General features: G+C 35.4%; 1 protein-coding gene across 1 annotated transcript in view; it reads right to left on the minus strand.

Annotated features, from left to right (window-relative positions):
• The window catches only part of ARHGAP20 (Rho GTPase activating protein 20), a 158,995-nt gene that overhangs the window by 20,855 nt on the left and 115,067 nt on the right, over window positions 1-23,073 (minus strand). The window contains exons 9-10 of the mRNA XM_051986945.1: window positions 18,158-18,346; window positions 1,903-2,081 (exon numbers count right to left, since the gene is read on the minus strand). Coding sequence (XP_051842905.1) covers window positions 1,903-2,081; window positions 18,158-18,346 — 368 coding nt within the window. The remainder of the gene's footprint in view (window positions 1-1,902; window positions 2,082-18,157; window positions 18,347-23,073) is intronic.

The raw sequence follows: 23,073 nt of genomic DNA on the forward strand, positions 1-23,073 counted from the left end.
CTACTGAACCTGTCATTTCAATGAGTTAGGGAATTCCCTGATTAGGACACTCAACTAATGTAGAAGAATATCTTCTCTAAAACTTAAGAGTCTTTTAAAAAATATTTTATTTCCCCCCACTTATATGGAGAAACAGTTTAACATAATTTTAAAAAAAGTTTTAAGTTCCCAATTCTATTTCCTACTTCTCCTCCTCCTTCTTCCCCAAGATGGTAAGCATTCTGATATAGGTTATATGTGTGAAATGAAAACATTTCCATATTAAGTCGTTTTGTGCAAGAAGACTTGACAAAAAAAGATTTACTTTCTAGTCTTAAAAGAAGATGCTGAAAATACTGAGAAATCTGGTGACTAGCTTAGGGTTATACAGCCAGTTTGAATTAAAAAAAGTACTCAAACCCAAGTTTTCTGTCTTTTTATGCCCAGAGCTTAGTAATTGAATTTGAAGATCTCTGACTTGTGCTACTTTAAAATGCATGGCCTTTAAATTAAGGGATCAGAATAGGGACAGACTACTCATGGTAATAATCAGACAAAGTCACTGGAAAGAATTTGGAAAACAGAAGGGTTCTAAGAATCCACTATGAGTTGACACTATTGCCATCAACCACCAATCTCAAAGTCTTATTGAGTTGATTTGAAGGGCCAAGGACAGCACTGCTGTCCCACGTTCTCCATCACCATAAACGGTGAGATTCAAAGTCTGGGACATGTACAATGGATGCACAAGTGGATATTTTAGTTCAAGCAGCTCTGTGAATAAGTATTGAACCAGGAAGTTTAGCTTTAGGGTAAATAAATACATCTGAGAGACATTTTTACAAAAACTCAACAAACACAAGCAAATTTACCAGGAATCATTTTGAAGACAGTCCCTGCCCCCCAACCCGACCCCCCCCCAAAAAAAAACAATAACTGTTCTTCCTGATAGAATCTTATCCCCTTTCATCATAAATTCACTTATAATAAAAGTTATGACAGTAAATATAAGTATGTAAAATATAAGTATAAGACATAAGTATGAGAGATCCAGAATGTTCTGAGACATTAAGCTAGAGAGATCACTTAGAATCATAGAAGGGTCCTTTTAGAAGTCACTGAGTTCAACTTTTTGCCCAGAGCAGAAATCATCGCAGGGAAGCAGATGACATAGCGAACGTATTGGTACTCAGTGAAAATCCTATGTGGTAAAAAAAATTGGTACTTACATTGAGTCCTACCTGGGCAGTGAGGATGGAGTGGTCCATAAAATATATCCTTGAAAAATCACTTTGATAGTAATAGATCTTACCCTCTCCTGCCCAATAACTGTTGATTTCTCTACTCCTTTTAAGCTCATAATCCATTTTACAAATATCTCATCTTGATCTGAACTTAGCATCAAGAAGGCGCTAGGTGTGCTTACAGTTGCTGTGTAACTGCCTCCCAGATGCCAGATCTTTGCACCACAAATCACTTCATTTCTTAGAGCCTTAAGATCAGGCTAACTGGTATGTTTTGTTTGGTTCATATCCTAAATTTAAAGCTGGAAAAGACATAAGGTCATCAAGTCCAGTCTCCTCACTTTACATCTGGGAAAACATAGGCACAGAGAGTTTAATTGATTAAGTCTAAATCAAATAGTTACGTGTCTAAATCCACATTCATAGCACATTTTAAAAACTTCAGCTTCAATACATCTTCCAAGAATCTCTTCTGACTCCTTTCCTTGTGGCCATCTCTCTTTAGGTGGTCCTATGACAGCCCTCATTCCTTTTCTTTCCCCTGCCTAGAATGCTCATTTCACTCACTGAACACAACACCAATTTCAAAAGTAAATACTTAGGTCATCATGTTCTTCCTTCCCCAAGTTCTTTCACCTTTTGTGATACACACAGCTGGACAGAATGGAGGGAGACTCACCAAAATGGGTTTGGGTAGGTTGTCGTTTTCACAGATTTCTGACAGTGAAACCCCAAAGAGCTGCCCAGGTATTGGGGATGTTGGAGACATTGACGTGTTGTCCAGATGCGTGCTGGATCCTCGCCAAAAAGCCCAATTGATAATAGATCGCCGCCTTTTAAATATTTTCTGTCCAGAGACTGAATAAAAAAGATGGGAAGCAAGATGAAGCCATTTTGCTAAGATTCTATTGGCATTCTATTTGGTTGCTATGGCATGGGCAGAAAAACAACAATAAACAGCAACAAACTCCAACATGCCATATTGTCAACAAGTATTTTTTTAAGATAGCAACTGAATCTCTAGATTCCCATGCAACTGAAATTAGAATTTCAGGAAAATTTAAAATAAGCCATCTTGGATTTAAAAAAATTTTTTTTTCTCGGATTAAAAAATTATTTTAAGTGTATGCTATTTGTCCAATGTACATGTACATTGTACATGTAAAGAAGGTTTTCATCATTCATTTAGTTTTTTTTTTATTAAACTAAATACAAAATAAGAACAAAAAATAGAAAAAGAAAGACAGAAGAAAACAAAAATAAAACATTATCATGTACCCAGCAGAATGAGAGAATACATTTCCTTTTCAAGAAAGCATATATGATAATAGAAAAAAAAAACATTTTTATGATGTCCATTTTTTTTTTTGCTTCCTTATAGGTTATTCTTTTGTTTTCTGCTATGCACTTTTTTCTTTATTCTTTTCTTCTCTTTTCATCCCCTTCCCCAAGCAGCTTATAGTTAAGCATAGATATATCTATATCTATAAATAGATAGATACATAGATATAGAGATACTCATACACCCACACAATATACACACCCTATACATACAAAAATACATATATATATACACATATATAAACTTGCATGTAAAGCAGTATTAATATGACTGATATATATATAAGTCTGTCAACATTTTTGTAAGATTTTGAGTTCCATATTTTTTTCCTCCTTTTCTTCCTTATCTCCCCCTTCCCAGGATAGCAGGCAATTTGACATATACATATTCAATCATTTTTAACATATTTCCATGAGTCATATTGAGAAAGAAAAACCAGAAGGAAAAAACTATGATAAATTAAAAAAAAACAACAAGATAAAAATCGTATATTTTGATCCATATTCAATCTCCATAATTGTTTCTCTAGATGTAGATGGAATTTTCCATTCAAAGTCTATTGGAGTCTTTCATAATTGATCATCACACAATTTTGCTGCTACTCTGTACAATGTTTTTCTGGTTTTGCTCACTTCACTAAGCATCAGTTCATGTAAGTCTTTCTAGGCTAAAATTTGCCATCTTATAATTTATTCTAACAGAATGTCAAGATTTCTTCACACCCATTTTGGGGTCTTTTATCAGTGTACAGAGCCAAGAAGGAAATATATATTCTAGTATGTCTCCTTAAGAGTCCTGCCATTGAATTTCCAAAGACAAAAGAGAGGGAAGAGAAAGAAAGTTTATTTACATGATTGAAATAATTTGTAAAAAGATTTTCCAGTCCAATAAATATTTCCCCTCACTGCAGATGAAAATGGGCATAGAAAAAGAGTTAAAAACCTTACCCAGTGATTTAAGGAAAGCAATAGTAAAGAACAGGGAAGGGGGAGGGGGGAGTTTAAAAATTATATTTTAATGTGATATCCAAGATAAATCTTTCTTCTTGTCGCTGATCTTTTCCACTATGGTAAAAAACTGAGAATAAGAAAGGCTCAAGTTATAGGGTGTGTTAGAAAATGTGATTACTTCTTTCCCTACCAAATCTCAGTATAAGACAAGCTTTTCTCTTTAAATAGGAAATTTTCTTTTCTTTTTTTTCAAAAATAAAAAAGTTTTTCATTTTTTTATTTAATTTATTAAAGCTTTTTATTTATAAAACATAGCATGGGTAATTTTTCAACACTGACTCTTGCAAAACTTTTTGTTCCAAATTTTCTCCTCTTTCCCCCCACTCCTTCCTCTAGATGGAAGGTGATCTAATACATGTTAAATATGTTAAAATATATGTTAAATCCAATATATATATACATATTCATACACTTATCTTGCTGCATAAGAAAAATCAGATCAAGGAAAAAAAAAAACTAAGAAAACAAAATGCAAGCAAACAACAACGGAAAAAGTGAAAATACTATGTTGTGATCCACACTCAGTTTTCACAGTCCTCTCTCTGGGTGTAGATGGCTCTTCTTCATAAGATCACTGGAATTGGTCTGAATCATCTCATTGTTGGAAAGAGCCACACCCATCAGAATTGATGTTCATATAATCTTGCTTTTGTTGTGTACAATGATCTCCTGGTTCTACTCTCTTCACCTAGAATCAGTTCATGTAAGTCTCTCCAGGCTTCTCTAAAGTCATCCTGCTGATTGTTTCTTATAAAACAATAATATTCCGTAACATTCATATGCCATAACTTATTAAGCCATTCTCCAAGTTAAAAGTTCCACTCAGTTTCCAGTTTCTTGGCACAGCAAAAAGGGCTGCCACAAACATTTTTGCACATGTGGGTTCCTTTCTCTAAATAGGAGCTTTTAAAAGGCATTCTGCATACTTACATGCGATTTTATTACAATTTACTATTTTAAAACAATAAACATTGATAGTTATTTCAGTCCAATTTTCAATGAAGCTGATAATCTATAAAGATGAAAGCAGAAGCAAGTATAGTATCATATTACCTTGCCTTTAGATTTGATCTGTTTAATCACAGAATCACAGCTTTAGAACTGGAAGGGTCCTTTCTTAAAGGTCATGAAGTTTAATACATGTGGAGAAACTGACAATATAAGGGACTTTGCCAGAATCCCACAGCTAGGTGTCGAAGGCAGGATTGAGGGATTTATCCATTATACCATACTGCCACTAGTGTTGTCATTCATAAAGATCAACCTCTTTGGATCTTGCAAAATAATTATTTTATTATCATTGCACATTTTTCAGATGGAAGCTGAGATTCAGAGTTCATTTGATGTGCCCAAGTCACACATACTAAGTGGAAGGATTAAGATTTTTTTTGAATTTAAGATTCCGCTTACCACAAATCCAACTTTCTACCTGTGATTTAGATGAAAGCACCAAATTTGTAGATAATGTTAGGTGGGAAAGTGGAAATGATAATGCTAGGAGAAAGAATTAGAATGCAGTGAAATCCCAATAGATTGAAAAGATAGACTAAATCTAATAGGATAAAATTTAGGCATTATATTAAGTCCTATATTTGGGCTCAACCCTCCTCTTCCAAAAAAACCTCACCAAGGGTATAACTGCAGAATTAGCAGAGGGCTAGAATTCAGAGCCTCCAGGTTTGTAGATGCTAATTTAAATGCTGGATGACCTTTGTCAAGGACTTTGTGGATAAAATATATGCTTTGGTTATTGTTTGGATGAAATGACCGCAAAGACCCCATACAATTCCAAGTTATGGAAAATTGCATTATAGTCAACATTTCAGGAGGATGTTATCCAAATATGAAGGGAGAATACTATTCTGAGTGTGCTTGTTTCTACTACATGTCAAAATAAAACAAAACAAAATAAAATACAAGCAAATCCAGTGGATAAGTGAAATTAAAGGGGTGTGTGTGGGGAAATCTGTTAACAATTCACCAACAAAATAAAACAAAACCCAAACCAAAACAACCACCCCATAACATAGCTATTTTGCCCAATTCAACAACAGAGTATGCGTATCATCTTTCTATAGACTCAGGTTTTGTTCATACAAAATCTAATCCCAATATGGCCAAGCTTCTCTATTGGGAATGTCCATTTTGTAGAGCCTAAAGCAGCCTACACATCCCCAGGCTGAATATTCTGTATTCAGTTTAATAGCTTTCAGGAGGTATGTGGTCATAAGGGAAATGCCAAATACTTTACTTGACTGAAGTTCTTTCTCTCTGGCCCAAAAGTTTCATCCCCTCCCCAACCCCCAAATTGTAAAAGACAGAGAAGGAAACCAAACACATTCTTAAATGCTGGAGGGAATTCTGGCCCATTTCACCATGCCAATCTGTGCAAATGTTTGTTTAAATACATTTCACACACACACACACACACACACACACACACACACACAGAAATATGTTTAAAGAAATTGCTGAGCTACTCAAGACATCTTCCCCAGCTTTAACATTTCTAAAGTCATCCAGATTTATTCAATTACTGAGCCCCTCTACACCTTTGAGGAGGAATGTTCCACTGATCTATTCTGAACTTATAAATCCAGCTAGTCAAAGGGTGTAGACAGAGGACAAAGTGGAAATTGAGTCCTGTACTTCATCAGAAATGCTTTCAGCCTTAGTTGTGCCTTTTGTTATATGCATCATTCAATTGCGAGTGTTCACATTCCCTCTGGGATTGGGTGGAAAAATTTTTTCATTAAAGTTTTCTTTCCTGTAGCGCTTTTAATGCATAACTTGAACTTTCTGAATATCAACGGCTTATTGGGTGGAAAAATGCTGTTGCCATTAAAAATAGGAGGATGATGTCAATGTAAAACAAACCAATTTCATGAAATGCAAGCTAGCTTTTCCTACAACAAATCCTGGCAAGACTAATACACTCTGTTCATTTGTGCCTCAATCAGGATGGGGAGTTATCTAAAAGTACAATTCTGAGCACTGGCAAGGGCTCAAGATTGAAGAGTTAGAGTTAAGGTGAGTTGGATTCTAATCCTAACTGCTATTTGCTGGCTGAAGAACTAACAAATTAAAATTACTATTCCCTCTGGAACCTCAGTTTTCTCACCTGGAGACTATTAATAGCAGTGCCTTGTACACAGTTGGAACTAAATGCTCATTGAATTGAATTGTACTTACAGAATTGTCACAGGCAAAATGTGATGCTACAGAAATGTGATTAATTATTGTAAAGTTTGTTAGCTACAAAGAATGTTTAAGAATTATGATTCCCTGGGTTGCAGGCTATATTTATATGAGTAGATGGTATAGCCTCAGAGACAATGTAAGCTACTTGAAGGTAGTGATTATTTAATTTTTGCATCTGTATTCCCAAGATCTAACATTATTCCTAACATACAGTAGACATTTAACAAATGTTTGCTGGTTGACTAAAAATAGGGGAAAATATTAAAATTGTGTCCTCTGAGTTACTGGTCCTGGAAGGTTTTAAACCTGTATTGTGATAATATGTGACTTAAGTACCTTTGTGTAATATAAAGAGTGAGATGCTTTGTTATTGTTTTAAGTACATGAATGTACATATTAAAAAATATCTCTTATTACAATCTAGGCAGTTATCTTAATTCTAGTGCCTTCTCTGTGTTATTATTTTCAATTTATCCTGAATAAAACTTGTTTCTACAAAGCTCATTATATGTTGTTCCCTCCAATAGATTGTAAGCTCTCTGAGGGCAGAAACTGTCTTTTGCTTCTTTTTGTATCTTCAGAACTTACAATAGCGTCTGACACATAGTAGGTGTTTAATAAATGTACATTGACTGATTAGTTACCTTCCCAAGCACAAATTTCTGGTTCTAAATATCTGTTTTGGACAGAAATGATAACTCTGAATTTGTGATGGCAGTTCTGGTGTTTGGTAAATGTACTCTTATTGTGATGAATGATATGAATGAAAATATATGTGGACCAGGAGGAGGAATTATAAAACATGAAGAACTCTAAACAGCATAATTTTTTTTTTTTTTAAAGAAGAAGCAATATAAGACAGGGGACAAAAATATTGAATTAGATTTTGGATATCTGGGATTGAGATTCTGGCCTTGATGTGTAATGTCATTTCAGTTTCTAAACTTTGTGTTTCAACATCTATAAAATGAAGATAATGATACATCTCAAAAAGTTGTGGTAGGAAGAACTTTCTACATTTTAAATTATCATGTAAATAGAGTGATTATTTATTAATCAACCAAATTTATTAAATGCCTATTATGTGCCAGATATTGTGCTAAGTGCTGAGGACACAGAAAGAGGCAAAAGTACCTATCCTCAAGGAACTTGCAACCTAACAGAGATACCAACAAATACAGTCAAAACAAACTATATAAAGAATAAATAGTTAGTAGAGGGAAGGCACTAGAATTGAGATAACTGCCTAGGTTGCAACAAGAAGTATTTTTTAATATAGAGGTGCTTTAATACAGGAGTTGGGAAAGACTTCCTATTTTAAAAAAAAGAGAGATTTTATTATTATATTGTTATATCTGGCCCCTATTTTATCACCTACTACTGAAGTTTAGTTTTCCTATAAAAGACGGGATATTATTATTAAACTGTTATGTTTTCTTCCTTTTTCTATGATTTACTACAGAAGTTTAGTCAAACTTCTGCTAAGGCCTGGATCTACTGATTCTGAAGAACTCAGAAAGTTCCACAGCAGATGTGGTGAATCTGACATGTTTTAAGACACACCTTGGAGATCTGGTTTAGCCTGGCACTTTTCAGACTTAAGAGAAAAATCTAAAAATTCACTTTAGTGATGAAAGCAGCCTTATGCCCTCAGGGGATATGATATAGCAGGAAAAAAAAAAATATTGGTCTGGCACACTCAGAAGATTAAAGTTCCAATTCTGGTTCTCCTACCAAATGGTTTTGTGATTGATAAGTTAATTGTCTCTGGATCTCAGCTTCCTTCCTCATAAAATTAGGGAGTATTAGACTAGATCATCTACTATCCATTCTCATTTGGATGCTTAGCATCTTCAGCAATAATCTAATATCAGGTTAAATCCCTGAATGTCAGAAAAAGTTCTACCTCCGCCAAAGCTGTCCTAATGTGGCTCAGTTTTCTTGGGGTCTTCAACTATGTCTGGGCACTGAACCTCAGGAAGCAAGGTGATGGGGGTGAGCTGTCTGGCTCTGTGCACATAAATGAGGGTTTCCCCATCCTGAGGCAGTAACTTGAGATAAATTGGTGACTGTCTTGTTCTGTGGGCCAAAAATTATGAAGTCTGCTGAAATATTTTTATTTGGCCTGCAAATAACCGCCTTTAGTACTGATCTTGTTTCAATACCATGTTTTATTTGATTCAAAAGGTTTCAATATGCAAAAAAAAAAAAAAGACTGCAATGTAATAACATTGTATATTAAAAGGTCTTCATTCAACCTAGTCATAGCACGTTGATACATACTGATTCACTCAGTCTATTATACTGAGAGATAAAAAATGGATCCCTTGCAAGAGAATATTCAAAATTGGCATTCCCTTGGACCACACTCACAAGCCTTTCTGGCTTTTGACAACTTAATAAAAAAAAAGCTGACAGATTAAACATAATGAAACTAGTCAGAGTATCTTGTATACCAAGGGCATCTTCTATATACTGTTACAATATTTTTCAATAAATGTTGTTGAAAAACATTCCCTGATTCCTTGATATATGAGGGATTTTTGTCATCACCATAACTGTTGCACACATGTGGGGGTAAAGGGGGAATCTACAGGACACAGCAGGTGTGGATTCTAATTGCAGACAAGCATCTACATTCATAGTACTCGGTGGTAATTGTCCCTGGTAGCCATTCTTGGTAGCACCAGGATTCTGTGAAAATTTGTGGTTTTTGTTCGACTTTTCAGTACTCTGATGTTCATGATCCCAATTGAGGTTTTCTTGGCAGAGACACTGGAATGGTTTGCTACTTCCTTCTCCAGCTCATTTTACCAGATGAGGAAACTGAGGCAAACAGAGTTAAGGATATTCCCAGGGTCATACAATTAATAAGTGTATGAGTGAGAACACATTTGAACTCAGGTCTTGCTGCCCCAGACCTGGTTCTCTATCCTTTTCACCACCTAGCTGCCCCATTCTGTGATTAAATAAACTGAAAAACTGGTATAAATGATCTTGATTAAATGTGAATTTAAACTGTCACTCCGCCCCTACTATCATAGTAATAACATACTTAGCAACACAGGACATCTACAGTCTCACAAAACAAGTCACCCTCGCTATCTTCCTCACAGAATTGTTATAAGAAAGCAGAGAGCTTTGTATAAATGACCAGTTTGGAAATGTTTTGTGTGACTGACTGGATGTTTACAACCTATATCAAATTGCTTAGGGAGGAAGACAGTGAAGAAGAGAGAATATGGAATTTAAAATGTTTAAAAATGAATGTTAAAGAAGTTTTTACATGTAATTGGAAAAAATAAAACGTTCTTTAAAAAACAAACAAAAAATAATCTGAATGAGAGACAATGTTTCTCATCCTTGTGAGTGCCAACTGGAGTATTGGTTGTAATAATAGGAAGAAGGGGACAATAGAACTGGCAGGATTTGTCAGCTGATTGGATGGTGAAGATGGGTGAAGAAGAATAAAGGGCAAAGCATGATTCTAAGGTAGCAAATTTGAGTGCCAGGAGGAAGGTTCCCTTGGAAACAAAAAGTATGATTTCACAGTCTGGAATATTCAGTTTAGCAGATTCCTCTGAATTAATAATTCTTAATTCTGTAGTTTCCTTTACTAGTAAAACAATCAAAGTAATTCTGACATTTGCAGCAAGGTCAAGCCTACTAAATTGACATCACCAATCAGTGAAAAGTTCCCCTCTTCTTCCCAACTCCCCAGGCTAGTTCTCCACTCCCCTCCACCCCCCTTAAATCAATGCTGTCATTAGCAGGGAGTGTCAGGTGTACTGGTAGATTCTACTCACCACTAATCATTTCCAGCTAAAACTTCCTTCTCTACTACCACTACCATAAAAGGCAATCTGTAGACACATTAAATAGACAGGAAAACCTTACTTAGTTCAAATACAGCCCTAGATATTTACCAGCTATATGATCCTAGGCTACTTGTTTGCCTCAGTTTCCTCATCAATAAAATGGGGATAATTTTAGCACCTGCTTCCCAGAGCTGTTGTAAGGATAAGTTAATATTTGCAAAGTACTAGGTTCTTCTTCTCTCTCTCTCCTTGTCCATTTAATTGGTTGAATCATTCTATTTGAATTTAAGATTCTTGAGGGCAGGTACTATCTCACTTTTTAATTTGTGTCCTGAAGCCAGAGCCTAGCACACAATCAGAATTAAGAAATTCTTTTGTATTGAGATTTAATCAGCTAGCTGGGGGAGTTAACAGGAATGCTGGCTTTAGAGTCCAGAAGACCTAAATTTGAGTTTTGCTTCAAAAACTTAAAAATCTTGTGACCCTGGGTAAGTCACTTAATCTCCATCTGGATCAGCTTCCTCATCTATAAAATAGGGGATAAAAGCATTAACCTTACAGGGTTATTTGTGAAGATTATATATTACAAAAATTGGGAAAAGCTTTGCAAATCTTAAAAATACTACTTGAATATCTACTCTTATCAGTGGAGGCTCATCCTTTCCCTCAGATCAGGTAGATTCCTCACTAAACTAATTAAAGGTGTTGTGCCTAAAGCATTTCATTAAGGAAATGATGATAATTCCAATGATCATCTCCAAGAAAATGAACTACAGTGACCTCAAAAAGGTCCCTAAGGATCACAAAATCAACCTCTAATTCTACAGTTCTACCTGCAGAAATGTGGGGCTACTATTTCCTGACCAATTTATATTTTACTCTTTGGCTCTCAGTAAGGAATACTGATTAGAAAGTTGATATTCTGTGTGACTTTTGAGTAAAATACTGAATCTATTTTGGTCTCAAAAAATGAAGAGATGATGTTGAGTGAGAAGCTTATAACTCAATTCTACGAGAAATCAATCAATCAACATTTATCAAGAATCTACTATGTGATTGCTAAGCACTGAGAAGACAGAGAAGTAAAGGACTGTCCTTGTCCTCAAGGAGCTCAGTCTTAATAGGGGAAGACAACATACAAAAAAGAAGCTGAAAAGGGGAGGAGGGGGGGAGAGGGGAAGAAGGGAGAAGAGAGGGGAAGATAGGAAAAACTCTCCCTTAGAGTCCCATACTTAACTTCTATTAATAATTCCTCCTTTACTATTCCTACTGGATCTTGTATTTACTCCATTATTTTCTGACTATGGCTTGCTCTGTTCTCTGAAATATTCTTTTAACTTTTGGCTTTACAATCAGGATCTCATTCTGCCATACTCTTTTTGTCATGAATAGGAGCAGAGTCATGGGTCAAAAAACTCATTGGGTCCAGGCTCTAATATTGCCAGATGGTCCATCAAAAAGTTGTATACTCAGGAAAACCCGATGAGGGTTATAAATAAAATTCCTGAGAATTTTCAAGTAATCTCCTCTTCACTTATGTATCCAATCCTGGATGGTTAAAGCTTACTTTCAAGTTTATTGCTTATCTGCCCAAGTTCAGAAATTATTCTCCATTGGTAGAAAGTGAATGAAACAAGGATTTTCTGTAGTCTTTTTCCAAATTGGTTTTAACCTTACCTTTCCCTTCTTTTCCTTAATCCACTGGGGTTATTAAAGACACTACACAGATACCTCCCCTGCATCCTCCTATTTCACCACCACCATGAGGAAATAGTTAGGGGCTGCTTATCAAGGCTTGTAGGAAGACTTTTGAACCTCTATCCTGCAAATATTGCAGACATAATGATCTGAGAAAGAACATTATTACCAAGAACTGAATAGTTGTAGTCAGTTATTTTTTCCCAAGAAAATTCAATCACTGAACTTGAAATTAAGTAAAAACAGTTATTTCATAAAATATAACACGTTCTGAAAAGTCTTATTCCCTTCATGTATTAGAAATGCATTTGGATATTTAAGAACTAAATTAAGTTATGAATTTATTAAATTTTTGCCACACATTGAGCACTAAAAATATAACCTTAGTTGGAGAGGGAAGACTTAGACATGTGAGAGAGAGAGAGAGAAAAAAAAAAAAGAACCATATGTGCTTAGTATACATGAGGGGCCATATTTTATTACCTTTAATTTTCTTCTAACTGTCTAGATAGCTTATTTTCCTTAAACTTGCCCCTGCATTCCCAACTTCCTTGCTTCTACAGATGATACATGGCCATTCTTCCAGCCACTTACATTTAGCTCCTATCCAAAGTTCCAAATCTGATCATTCTGCCCCCACATCATCTTCTCTGTATTAGCTTAGCTTAGCATCATGTAGGACACATAGTAAATGTTTGATGCTTAATCCTTCCTTCTCTTCCTCTCTCCCTCCCTTCCTTCTTTTTTCCTCCCTTCCTTCCTCCCTCCCTCCCTCCCTTCCTTCTTCCCTTTTTCCCTCCCTTCCTCTCTTTCTCCTTTCTTTTCTCCCTTCCTTCCTTCCTTCTCTCCCACTTGCTTTTTCTTTCCTTCCTTCCTTCCTTCCTTCTCTCCCACTACATAAATTAATGACCTTATCACTTAGCCTAAAATCATAATCTCATGTGACTGTTGTGAGGCTCAAATATGATAATTTTTGTGGTGTTTTGTAAACCTTAAAAATTTATATAAACCTCAGGAATTGTCATAATTAGTGAAGGGATTTGTACACAAATTGGTCAAAGTGAAAAGAGGAGGCTGTTGTCAGAAGATTTTAATAAAAACCTTGACTGATACTGCCTGTGGCCTCCAGCAAGTGATTTCACTTTCCTAGAACTCAGTTTACTAATCTGTAAAAAGAGGGAACTAATCTGGATAGCTTTTGACATCCCCTTTCAGAAATCCCCTGGATTTTTGAGCCTACAATTTCTGGGATTCCTTAGCTGAACAGTGTGACCAGAAGAAGCAAAAGCAAGGAGACGGGGAATGAACATCAAAGATTGAGTGCAGTAAGAATTCTATTTGTTTCATATGCTGTGAAAATGCTAACACTGAGGGGCGGGTGAGGAAGGCACAGTTGTAGCTCACTTAACACACCAGATGTTTCTGGAGTTGTGTACAAATCAAAATGAAAAACTAAACCATTTAAAATGCAACAGGAGGTTGCTATTTCAAGGAACCCTAAGGTGAAGTTCTAAGAGGAAGAACTATCATGATATATATTAGCAAATCCTTTGATTTGTTTAGTTTTTAAATCTAGATTTTTGTAAATTGAGTTTTGTTATGATAGGGCACACCTGTAATGTCACTTCTTTCCCATTAATGTTCATATAAAATTAAGACAAAGTACAGCATCAACTAGCAGATGATGGTGCCAACCATTTTGGAGGGTAGAAGATGATGTCTGGTCCAGTTAGGGGGAATCAGTATGGCATAGAAAAAAATGCTGGATTCAGAATTTAAGAATCTTGACTGATATTCCCCACCTCTGGGAATGAGGAAATGTATCTTAATTTCTTTGGGTCTCAATTTCTTCAACTCTAAATGAGGGAGTAGAACTAGATGACCTTTAGGATCCCCTTTTATCTCTCAGTATTATGACAAAAGGCATAAAGGCCTTATTAATTTTCAAATGTACCCTAAAACCATATGAATTTATAATGCCTCTAACATAAATTGGACTAAAGTTTCATTAATTATGGCCTGCCTCAGTTAACATATTTGTAAAATGGGTATATCAAATTATTTTGAGATTAGTCCTCTAGTTTATCAAAACAGATAATTAGAGACCCAGGAGTATGGAGATTGGACTTATAGGTCTCCTTTCCTCAAAAACAGTGATGCTCAAGCATAACATCAGTCATCAACTTGGCTTGTAAGAACCATTTTGTCCACACCAAATCTCAATCTATAAAGTACTATATAGCTAAAGAAAAGTCATAGATAGGATTCATTACATTTTCATTTTACCTTCTGTTAGTGCCACGATGCTCCATATTACCTATACAAAATACATTCATTCAATTTAATCCAACAAACACAAAATTAAGCAAGGCCTCTGTCCTCAAGCACTTTTCATTCACCTTTTCACCTTAATTAACCTCTCAGTGCTCTTCTTCCTAATCTATAAAAATAGGTATAAATTTCTACAATGGCTACTTCATAAAAGGGTTGTGATAATAACATAAGATAATAAACCTAAAATACTTTGTAACTCCTAAAGTATTACAGGTATTAACTATTATTAATATGCTTTCCTTCCTTCCCTCTCAGGAAGACATGTCATTTCTATTTTCCAAAGTTAATGCCTCCATCTGTGTTTTTATCCTCCCACTTCTTTCAAAACTTCGCTCCCTTTATTACCCTCTAGCTCATCAATCTGTGCTTGTCTCATGCAATCTGGTGTGTATGCCTTCAAAAATATATATAAATGTCCCCTAGCCTCAAGGAACAAAACAACCAACAAGAAACCCCTACTATCTCTTTGCTTTTTTGATTCATTTCTCAATACTCATTAATATTTCCTAACTTCCAATATCTGGCTTCCATTCTCACCCTTATGTTTAAACTTTCCTTTGAGTATCATCAATAACCTTATTCAAATCCTGATCTTTTCTCTGACCTCAGTCCACGTGACTGTTATAGAATGTGGCATTACTATGGGCATCATCCTTCTGACAGAAAACAAGCAAGGATGGAGAGACTGTGGGAAGATGGGCACACTAATATACTGCCAGTAGAGCTATGAATTAGTACAATCATTCTGGATAGTTTGGAATTTTGTGAAACAAACACACAAATAAGAAAGTGACTAAACTGTTCATCTTTTTTAACCCAGAAATTCCATTGTCAGTCATACACCATGAGAATGCCAAAGATCAAAGATCTCATAAACACCAAAATATTCATAGCAACATTTTCTGAGGTAGCAAAGAACAGGAAATAACATGGATATGTAATGATTTGAGAAATAGTTAGACAAATCATTATACATTAATTTATTGGAATATTAATAGGTCATAGGAAATAGTAGATAAGAGGAATTAAAACTATGGGAAGACTTACGTACATGTTGTTTTCCCAGCAGAATATATACTTCTTAAGGGAAAGGGATTCTGTATACCTAGAGTCTAGCAAAGTGTGGGGTACATATTGTTAAAAATATCTGTTGATTGGTTGAATAGATGTAAAAAAACAAATTACATGCAATCCTACATGTAGAGGTTTACTTTGTTTAAATGTTTTCCCCCATTAGAAGAGAAGGTTGCCTGGAATATGGACAAGGAAGGGGTATATCTGGAAATAAGTATGTGGTAAAAAATGAAAGATTACCAAAAAAAAAAAAAAAATAGTATATATGAGTTAAAAAAATCAAAAGAAAATATACTGATGAGTAGGTACACAGTTTTTATTCAGAGACTTCCAGTCTCCATTCCCTCCTGAGGCAGGCAGAATAGATAACATATAGTCTTAAGTACATACATATGAACTAAAAGGTAACTTTCTTTTTAGGGAAGAGATAGCAATTACTAGCAGGATCAGGAAAGATCTCACGTAGGCAGTAGGACATAATATGAACTTTTGAACAAGACAAAAACATTAAGGTGAAAAAGCTAATCTTCAAACTGAACAGATGAAAATAATTTTCAATTTTTTAAAATTACTTTATGACATTCTGAAATCCATTTTCTCCTGTTTTACATACAATTTAATTTTTGGAACTAGTGCAATTCAATTCAATGAACAGTTATGGAAAACAAAGTAGGAGCATGACATGTTACATTCATTAGATACTGACTCTCTGTAGTACCAGGGGCTATACAAAGCTCAGTTATTATGTGGGTCTTGACCTCAAAGCACTTTAAATGCACAAGGATGGGGTGGGGTAGATTTGACACAACAAAGAGAAATATACTGCTCCATATTACCTAATTTCACTGAGTATGTATTTAGCCAAAAATTGAGACACAAAAGTTTTCCTTTTTTAAAACTTCTTTTAAAACATTCTTACTTTTCTTGAAATTCAAAATATCCAGAAAATTTGATGCTGTAACTTTATGTTAGATATGTGTGTGGTTTGTGTTGGGAAGGAAAAATGGGAGAAGATACCAAGATGGTTAGGATATGGTCCTCAAAATGCTTCCAAATTTACTAAGGATTTAAACTCAAAACTCAAATTAATGGTAAGGTAATTACCAATTTCATTATGTTGTGCTTTTTTTTTTTTTTAATTCCAAAGTTGTAAGGGAGAAAGCGGCCTAGAAAGTAGAAAGATTCCAGGATTTGAGGACAATTGAGTTAAAAAAAAAAAAAAAAAAAACTTAACTCTGTCTGTCACCTGTTAGCTATGCAATTCTGGAAATGTCAATCTCTGAATCCTTATTTCCTTACTCATAAAATAATCAACCAAGTTTATTGATCTTTAAGGTTTCTTTCAGCTTTAATTTCTTTTACATTGCTTTTTATGATTGTGAGGTGGAAGAAGAATGTCCAGTCTTGAACATGACATTGTAAGAAAAATAACTATATGCTTCAGAAATAACTCACATGTTTCAGAAAGCCAGGCAGAGATTTATCATTCTGCTTTTATGTAGCTTTATTTTCTCCTATTTTTCATAACTATCAGCCACTAAGCAGAGTACCTTACCCTTTTGACACACATATTTCCCATGGCCTAATTGTCATGATTTATTCTTTAGGTAACAATAGTAATAGTGCTAACATTTACAAAATGTTTTAAGGTTTGTCATGTGCTTTACAAATATCATCTCATTTGATCCTCATAACAAACTTGTGACACATGTGCTATTATTATTTCCATTTAGATAGATGAGGAAACTGAGCTAAAGAGAAGTTAAGTGACTTGTCCAATATCACACAACTAGTAAGTATCTGAGGCAGGATTTGAACTCAGATTTCCTTGACTTCAAGTACTGTATTCTTTTTTTTTTTTTTTTAATTATAGCTTTTTATTTACAAGTTATATGCATGGGTAATTTTTCAACATTGACAATTGCAAAACCTTCTGTTCCAACTTTTCCCCTCCTTCCCCAACCCTCTCCTCCAGATGGCAGGTTGAGCAATACATGTAAAATATGTTAAAGTATAAGTTAAATACAATATATGTATACATGTCCATACAGTTATTTTGCTCATGTACTGTGTTCTTAAACACTGTTGCAGTTGTGTGTATGATGAAAGCAGAGGAATGTTTGCAAAGGGACTGAGGAAGCAATGAAAGTGTCACCTGGTTTCAATCTTTCTAGTGAGCACAGACTTAAAGGAAAAAGGAAAGTGTAGAAAACAAATAATGGAAAATGTTTTCTGTCTATCCACTAATATTTACTGTTAATTAATCTAACCCTTTCTGGAAATCTTACCTTTTCTCGTTTAAGTGAAAAGAGAGAAATCTGAGAGAACAAAGTTCTCATCTGGGGAGGATTTGTTCCCCCTCCTCCCTTGCCTGAAGTAAGTTACTCTGTATAATAGCAGTTTTTAGCCTTGCATCCCTGATGCTGAATGCAGCCTCTGTGAAGGGAAGCCACTCACCAGTCAGGGGCTGGCACTCGGCCAGGCGGCTGGGCTTCAGTATGAACTGACATTGCATCTCCCGGGGCAGCTGCTCCATGAGGAAGGATTCCTGGAGGTCTAATGGAGATGGGGAGCTCTTTGATCCCAGCATCAGGAATGAAGTGTCTCGAAGGTGGCTCATTTTAATTCCATAAGGATACTCATGACCTGGAAGAGAAAGATCCAAGTAACAGACTTGGAATAGCTTCATCACAGGGTTACACCATAACTACCTTATTGTGAAAATGTATGCAATGGAGTGGGATGGCTGTTAATTTGTGTCTGGGTGCTGATAGTCAGTTTTTCAGTCATGTTTTTGTGACCCAACACTTAGGGTTCTCTTGGCAAAGATACTGGAATTATTTCTTTAGCTCATTTTATAGATGAGGAAACTGAGGTAAACAGGAATAAGTGCAGGGCCCCTTTTAAGTGTCTGAGACCAGGTCTTCCTGTCTACAGGTCTGGTGCTCTATCCATTAAACTTCATAATTTGGATACCTTACATTAAAAAGTCTATATACTCTGTTGGGCAGTAATCATCATTTATAGGTTCAGAGGAACAATCTATGATACAAACTAAATGTTCTATTCTCAGAGTAGCAAAGAACATATTTTTTCTTTTTGTCTTCCTTTGAGGCAGACAGAATCATAAAACTTTAAAAGTTTATAAAGTTTAAAGGTCTTGTGCCTACTTCTCAGTGCATCTCTCTTATTCTTTCCTTACAAAATGTTAGAAAAGAGAAACAAGGTATTATGGGAAATCATTTCTAATGCCATTATAATCAGAAATTGCAAGCTCTACATTCTTTGGTTGAATGATTCAACTATTCACCTATCCATTTATCTATTATTTATTAAGTGTCTGTTGGGCACAAAATCCTTTGCTAGTCACCAGGAAAGAAGTAATATTATGAGAAGACATAATCTCTGATCTTAAGAAAGCTACACTTTATTGGGGAATAAAAGGCAGGAACTATAATACTAAATGTTATCTGATAACTACATTATAGAGGTACAGAACAAAATGCTCCACAAGGTACTAAGGAGGAAGCTCCACAAGGTACTAAGGGGGAAGATTGTTACCAACAAAGAGAATCTGACAAAATTTCATGTAATATCTTTTTCAAAGGATGGGTATCTAGGTGACACAGTAGATAGAAAATTGGACCAGGAGGCAAGAAAACTCATTATTCTGAGTTCAAATCTGGCCTTAGGCATTTATTAATAGTGTGATCCTGACAAGTCACTTAATCCTGTTTACCACAGTTTTTTCATCTGTAAAAAGGAGCTGCAGATCATAGCAAATCATTTCAGTATCCTAGCCAAGAAAACCTAATTGGGATCACAAAAAGTCAGATGTGATTGAACAACACCAAACAATAAGCAAACACAATATATACCCATCAATTGGGAAATGGTTAAACATGTTGTCTCTTTTGAATATAATGGGACATTATTGAGTTGTAAAAAAAAAAAAAAAAAAAAAAAAAAAAAAGAATTATTTATTCAGTGATACCTGGGATGACTTATTTGAACTAATTCAAAGTTAAGTAAACACTATTAGCAAATCAACATATATATAAGGAAAAAAGCAATGTAGAAAACAGCAATATATTAATCAAAACTGAATCCTATGAATTTATAATATTTAAGCTTAACTCCCCCAAAACATACTTCCTTGACTACTTTGCAGAAGTGAGAATTGGGGTAGGATATGGAACAGTGAATATTATGGAAGAATTTTTTTTTAATGGGTAGGTTATTTTAATTAATCTACTTTCTATTCTTTTGCAAAGTATTTGATTTAAAAACAAAGGGCAAAAAAACAAAGCAGGAAAAATAAAGGACAGTTAGCAGGTGATGGGGGAGGAAGAAAAGTATTTTAGGCAGAGGTAGAAAAAGTACAGGGAATATTGGGAAAATGGAGTAATCCATTGGGCCGAGAGAATGTCCTTTCTGTCCTAACAGAGACAAGGGGTTGAGGTGGACAGACAATTCACATATTGGATGGGATGCTGGACAGTTAATCAACAGCATTTGTTGGGAACAGATGTGTTCACTCTCAATCTTCTCTTCTGCCATTGTCCTCTGTTAGGAGTTGCAATGGACAATGACAGAACTATCAACAAGAGGGGATATCAGCAACTGTAGGAATCAGTGAGTAACAGACTATTCACAGACTGGACAACTCAAGTCCTGGAGTATAAGAATTGAGTCTATGTTGATGGGTCAGTCCCTCATGGACTGAGACCAATAGTTTTCATTCCATTTATCTTCAAAGACCTTTGTGTTCCAAATTGTGCTGTTATGCACATATTTTAAGGGAACAGCAAAGGTGCCCTTCAATCACCTCCTATTTTGTCTCACTTAACTTCAGCAACCTGTGCTGTGCGTTCCATGTTCCTCTGGCAGAGATCCCAACACACTGCTGAAGCTCTAGCCCATAATAAATTATTCCAGCAACTTCAACATTTTCAGCCAAAAGGGGGAAGTGGGAGAGAGACACCAAATGAAAGAAATGTGTGTGAAGGACATATGGCTAATCAAGAGTTCAGGGTTGCACAGAACCTCAGGCACAGAAAATGTAGTATTGATGTGGAGTGACAATCATGATCTGTACTTTATCCTTTAAGCACCCATAATGTCACTGGTGCTGCTAAAAGCCTAAAGGCTGCTATCCACAAAAATTTCCCACAAAGATGTCAGAGGAACTAACTTGAAGAACTGAGGACAAATGAGTGAGGGCCCACAGCTCCTCTGAAGATGGGCATCTTCAGTTAGCCTCTGAAAGTATCAATAGCTGCAGAGGGATTAAATGAAATGTAATAAAGTTAAGAATTTGTTATGACCCAAGGAGACATGGATCAATGTCTTCTCTGGTCCCACCTTGCCAACAATGCTCTTTTCCCTTGGATGTCTTATAATACTTTGTTTGTCTTGCTCTAACATAGTTAACATCAAATTCTGCACACACTATAGATATCGGTGCATAATAAGATTTCATCAGTATAGGCAATTCCTAGCATGTAAACTGCCTATGCTAATGAAGATGGACAACCAATAATCCTGGACTTAGGAAGCTGCCCAAGGGAAAGATGAGGTTAAGATTTGTCCATGATCACGAGAGCTGCTGTGTTTCAGAGGCTAGACTTGAATGCACTTCTTTTGAACTCCCTTTTTGCCACTTTGTGTTCTTATATATTTTATTGCTTACTGAATACTGTCACTGAATTTGAGAGTTGGAAAGGACTTCAGCAGCCACCTAATCCAAGCATGCACAAAAGAACCCCCAAATGTAACATGAAGGACAAGTGATTATCTGGCTGCTGCTAGAAAATCTTCAAAGTTGGGGGTGGGAAACCCTGTTATCTCTGGAGGCAGCCCACTGCATTGAATTAATTGTAAATTGATGAAGAAAGAAGATGCGTGTTATCTAAACTGCATCTTTTCTAGTACAATGCTATCCCCTGCCATTTGCAGTTAATAAATGTAGACTGTTGTCATATGTCTAAAGGATGTCTGACCCCAACTAAAATGACCTAAAACATGATCAGAAACTTGAATACAATTTGTATTGTAAGGTAGAAAAGGAAGGAGCTGAATAGGTCACCATATCTTCCCCTTTGTTGACATCTGGCTTCTTTTCTTTATTAAACAAAACATTTCAGAAGAGCCAAGCATGGGACAAAAGTGGGAAGTAAGAGACAGATCACCTGAATGCTGAACTGACCCATCAAAAAATGAAAGGACTCAAGCAAAGTATTCTGAGTACTACATGTATTCTTTTAACCCAATATTAAAAATTTTTTATATCTACTAATTTTTATATCATCTTTATCTCTTTCTGATATTCCACACAGTAAGTCAGTACCTATTACCAAAAATAAAGAGATAGAAGAAGCAGTTCAGCAGAATTAACCAATGCACTGAGACTGACAATATGGGGCTATGCAGTAGTAATTCAGAGGTGGAGCGACAGTTGCTGATACTTATACAGTTTACAAAAATTTTGTATGCATAAATCTCACCCTCTCTCCCTCTCTCCTTCCTTCCATCCTTCCTTCCCTCTCTCTTTCTCCATCTCTCTGTATCTCTCTTTCTCTCTCTCTTTCCACACACGCAGACATATATGTATATATGTGTATATAGACAGATATACAGCTAGGTGCATTAGATAGATTGCCAGATTTGGAGACAGGAAAATTCATCTTCCTGAGTTCAAATCTGGTTTTAGACATTTTCTAGCTGTGTAACCCTAGACAAGTCATTTAACCCTGTTTGCCTCAGTTTCCTTATTTGGAAAAGAAGCTAAACAAGGAAATGGCAAACTATTCCAGTATCTTTGCCAAGACAACCCTAAATGGAGTTATAAAATGTTGGATATGATTAATACAACTGAATAACAATGCAACTACCACCAGCACAACATAAATATATGTATATATGATCCCATCTTATTCTTACAAAAATCAATGAAAAAAGTAGAATTAAAGTGTTCTTAATTGACATTTTATGGATGAGGAAAATGAAGTTGCTAAAGGTGAAATTTATACTCAACTTGACAGGTAAAAAGTGAGAGATTCAGACCTTGATTATATAGCTTGTCTGAATCAAAAGCCAATGTTCTTTCTTTCCAACAGACCATGGATGCCTCTTTAAAGGTGGAATCTAAGAAATACTTTACTTTAGGTAAAAAGCAGGAATATTTAAACTTAAATAAAGGATAAGATTTGGGCAAGCAGAACAAGATAGACCCATTTTGTATCTAAATCTTGCTAATGATATAAGAGAGTATATGTAATAGCATTTCATAGCTGCTTGTAATTGTTAAAGGAAGCTAAAAATCATGCTGAATGAAATAATGTATCTCTCAAGAAATTATTGTGAAAATTGTA

Source organism: Antechinus flavipes, chromosome 3 (assembly GCF_016432865.1).
Source record: "Antechinus flavipes isolate AdamAnt ecotype Samford, QLD, Australia chromosome 3, AdamAnt_v2, whole genome shotgun sequence".
In the NCBI taxonomy this organism is placed as follows: domain Eukaryota; kingdom Metazoa; phylum Chordata; class Mammalia; order Dasyuromorphia; family Dasyuridae; genus Antechinus; species Antechinus flavipes.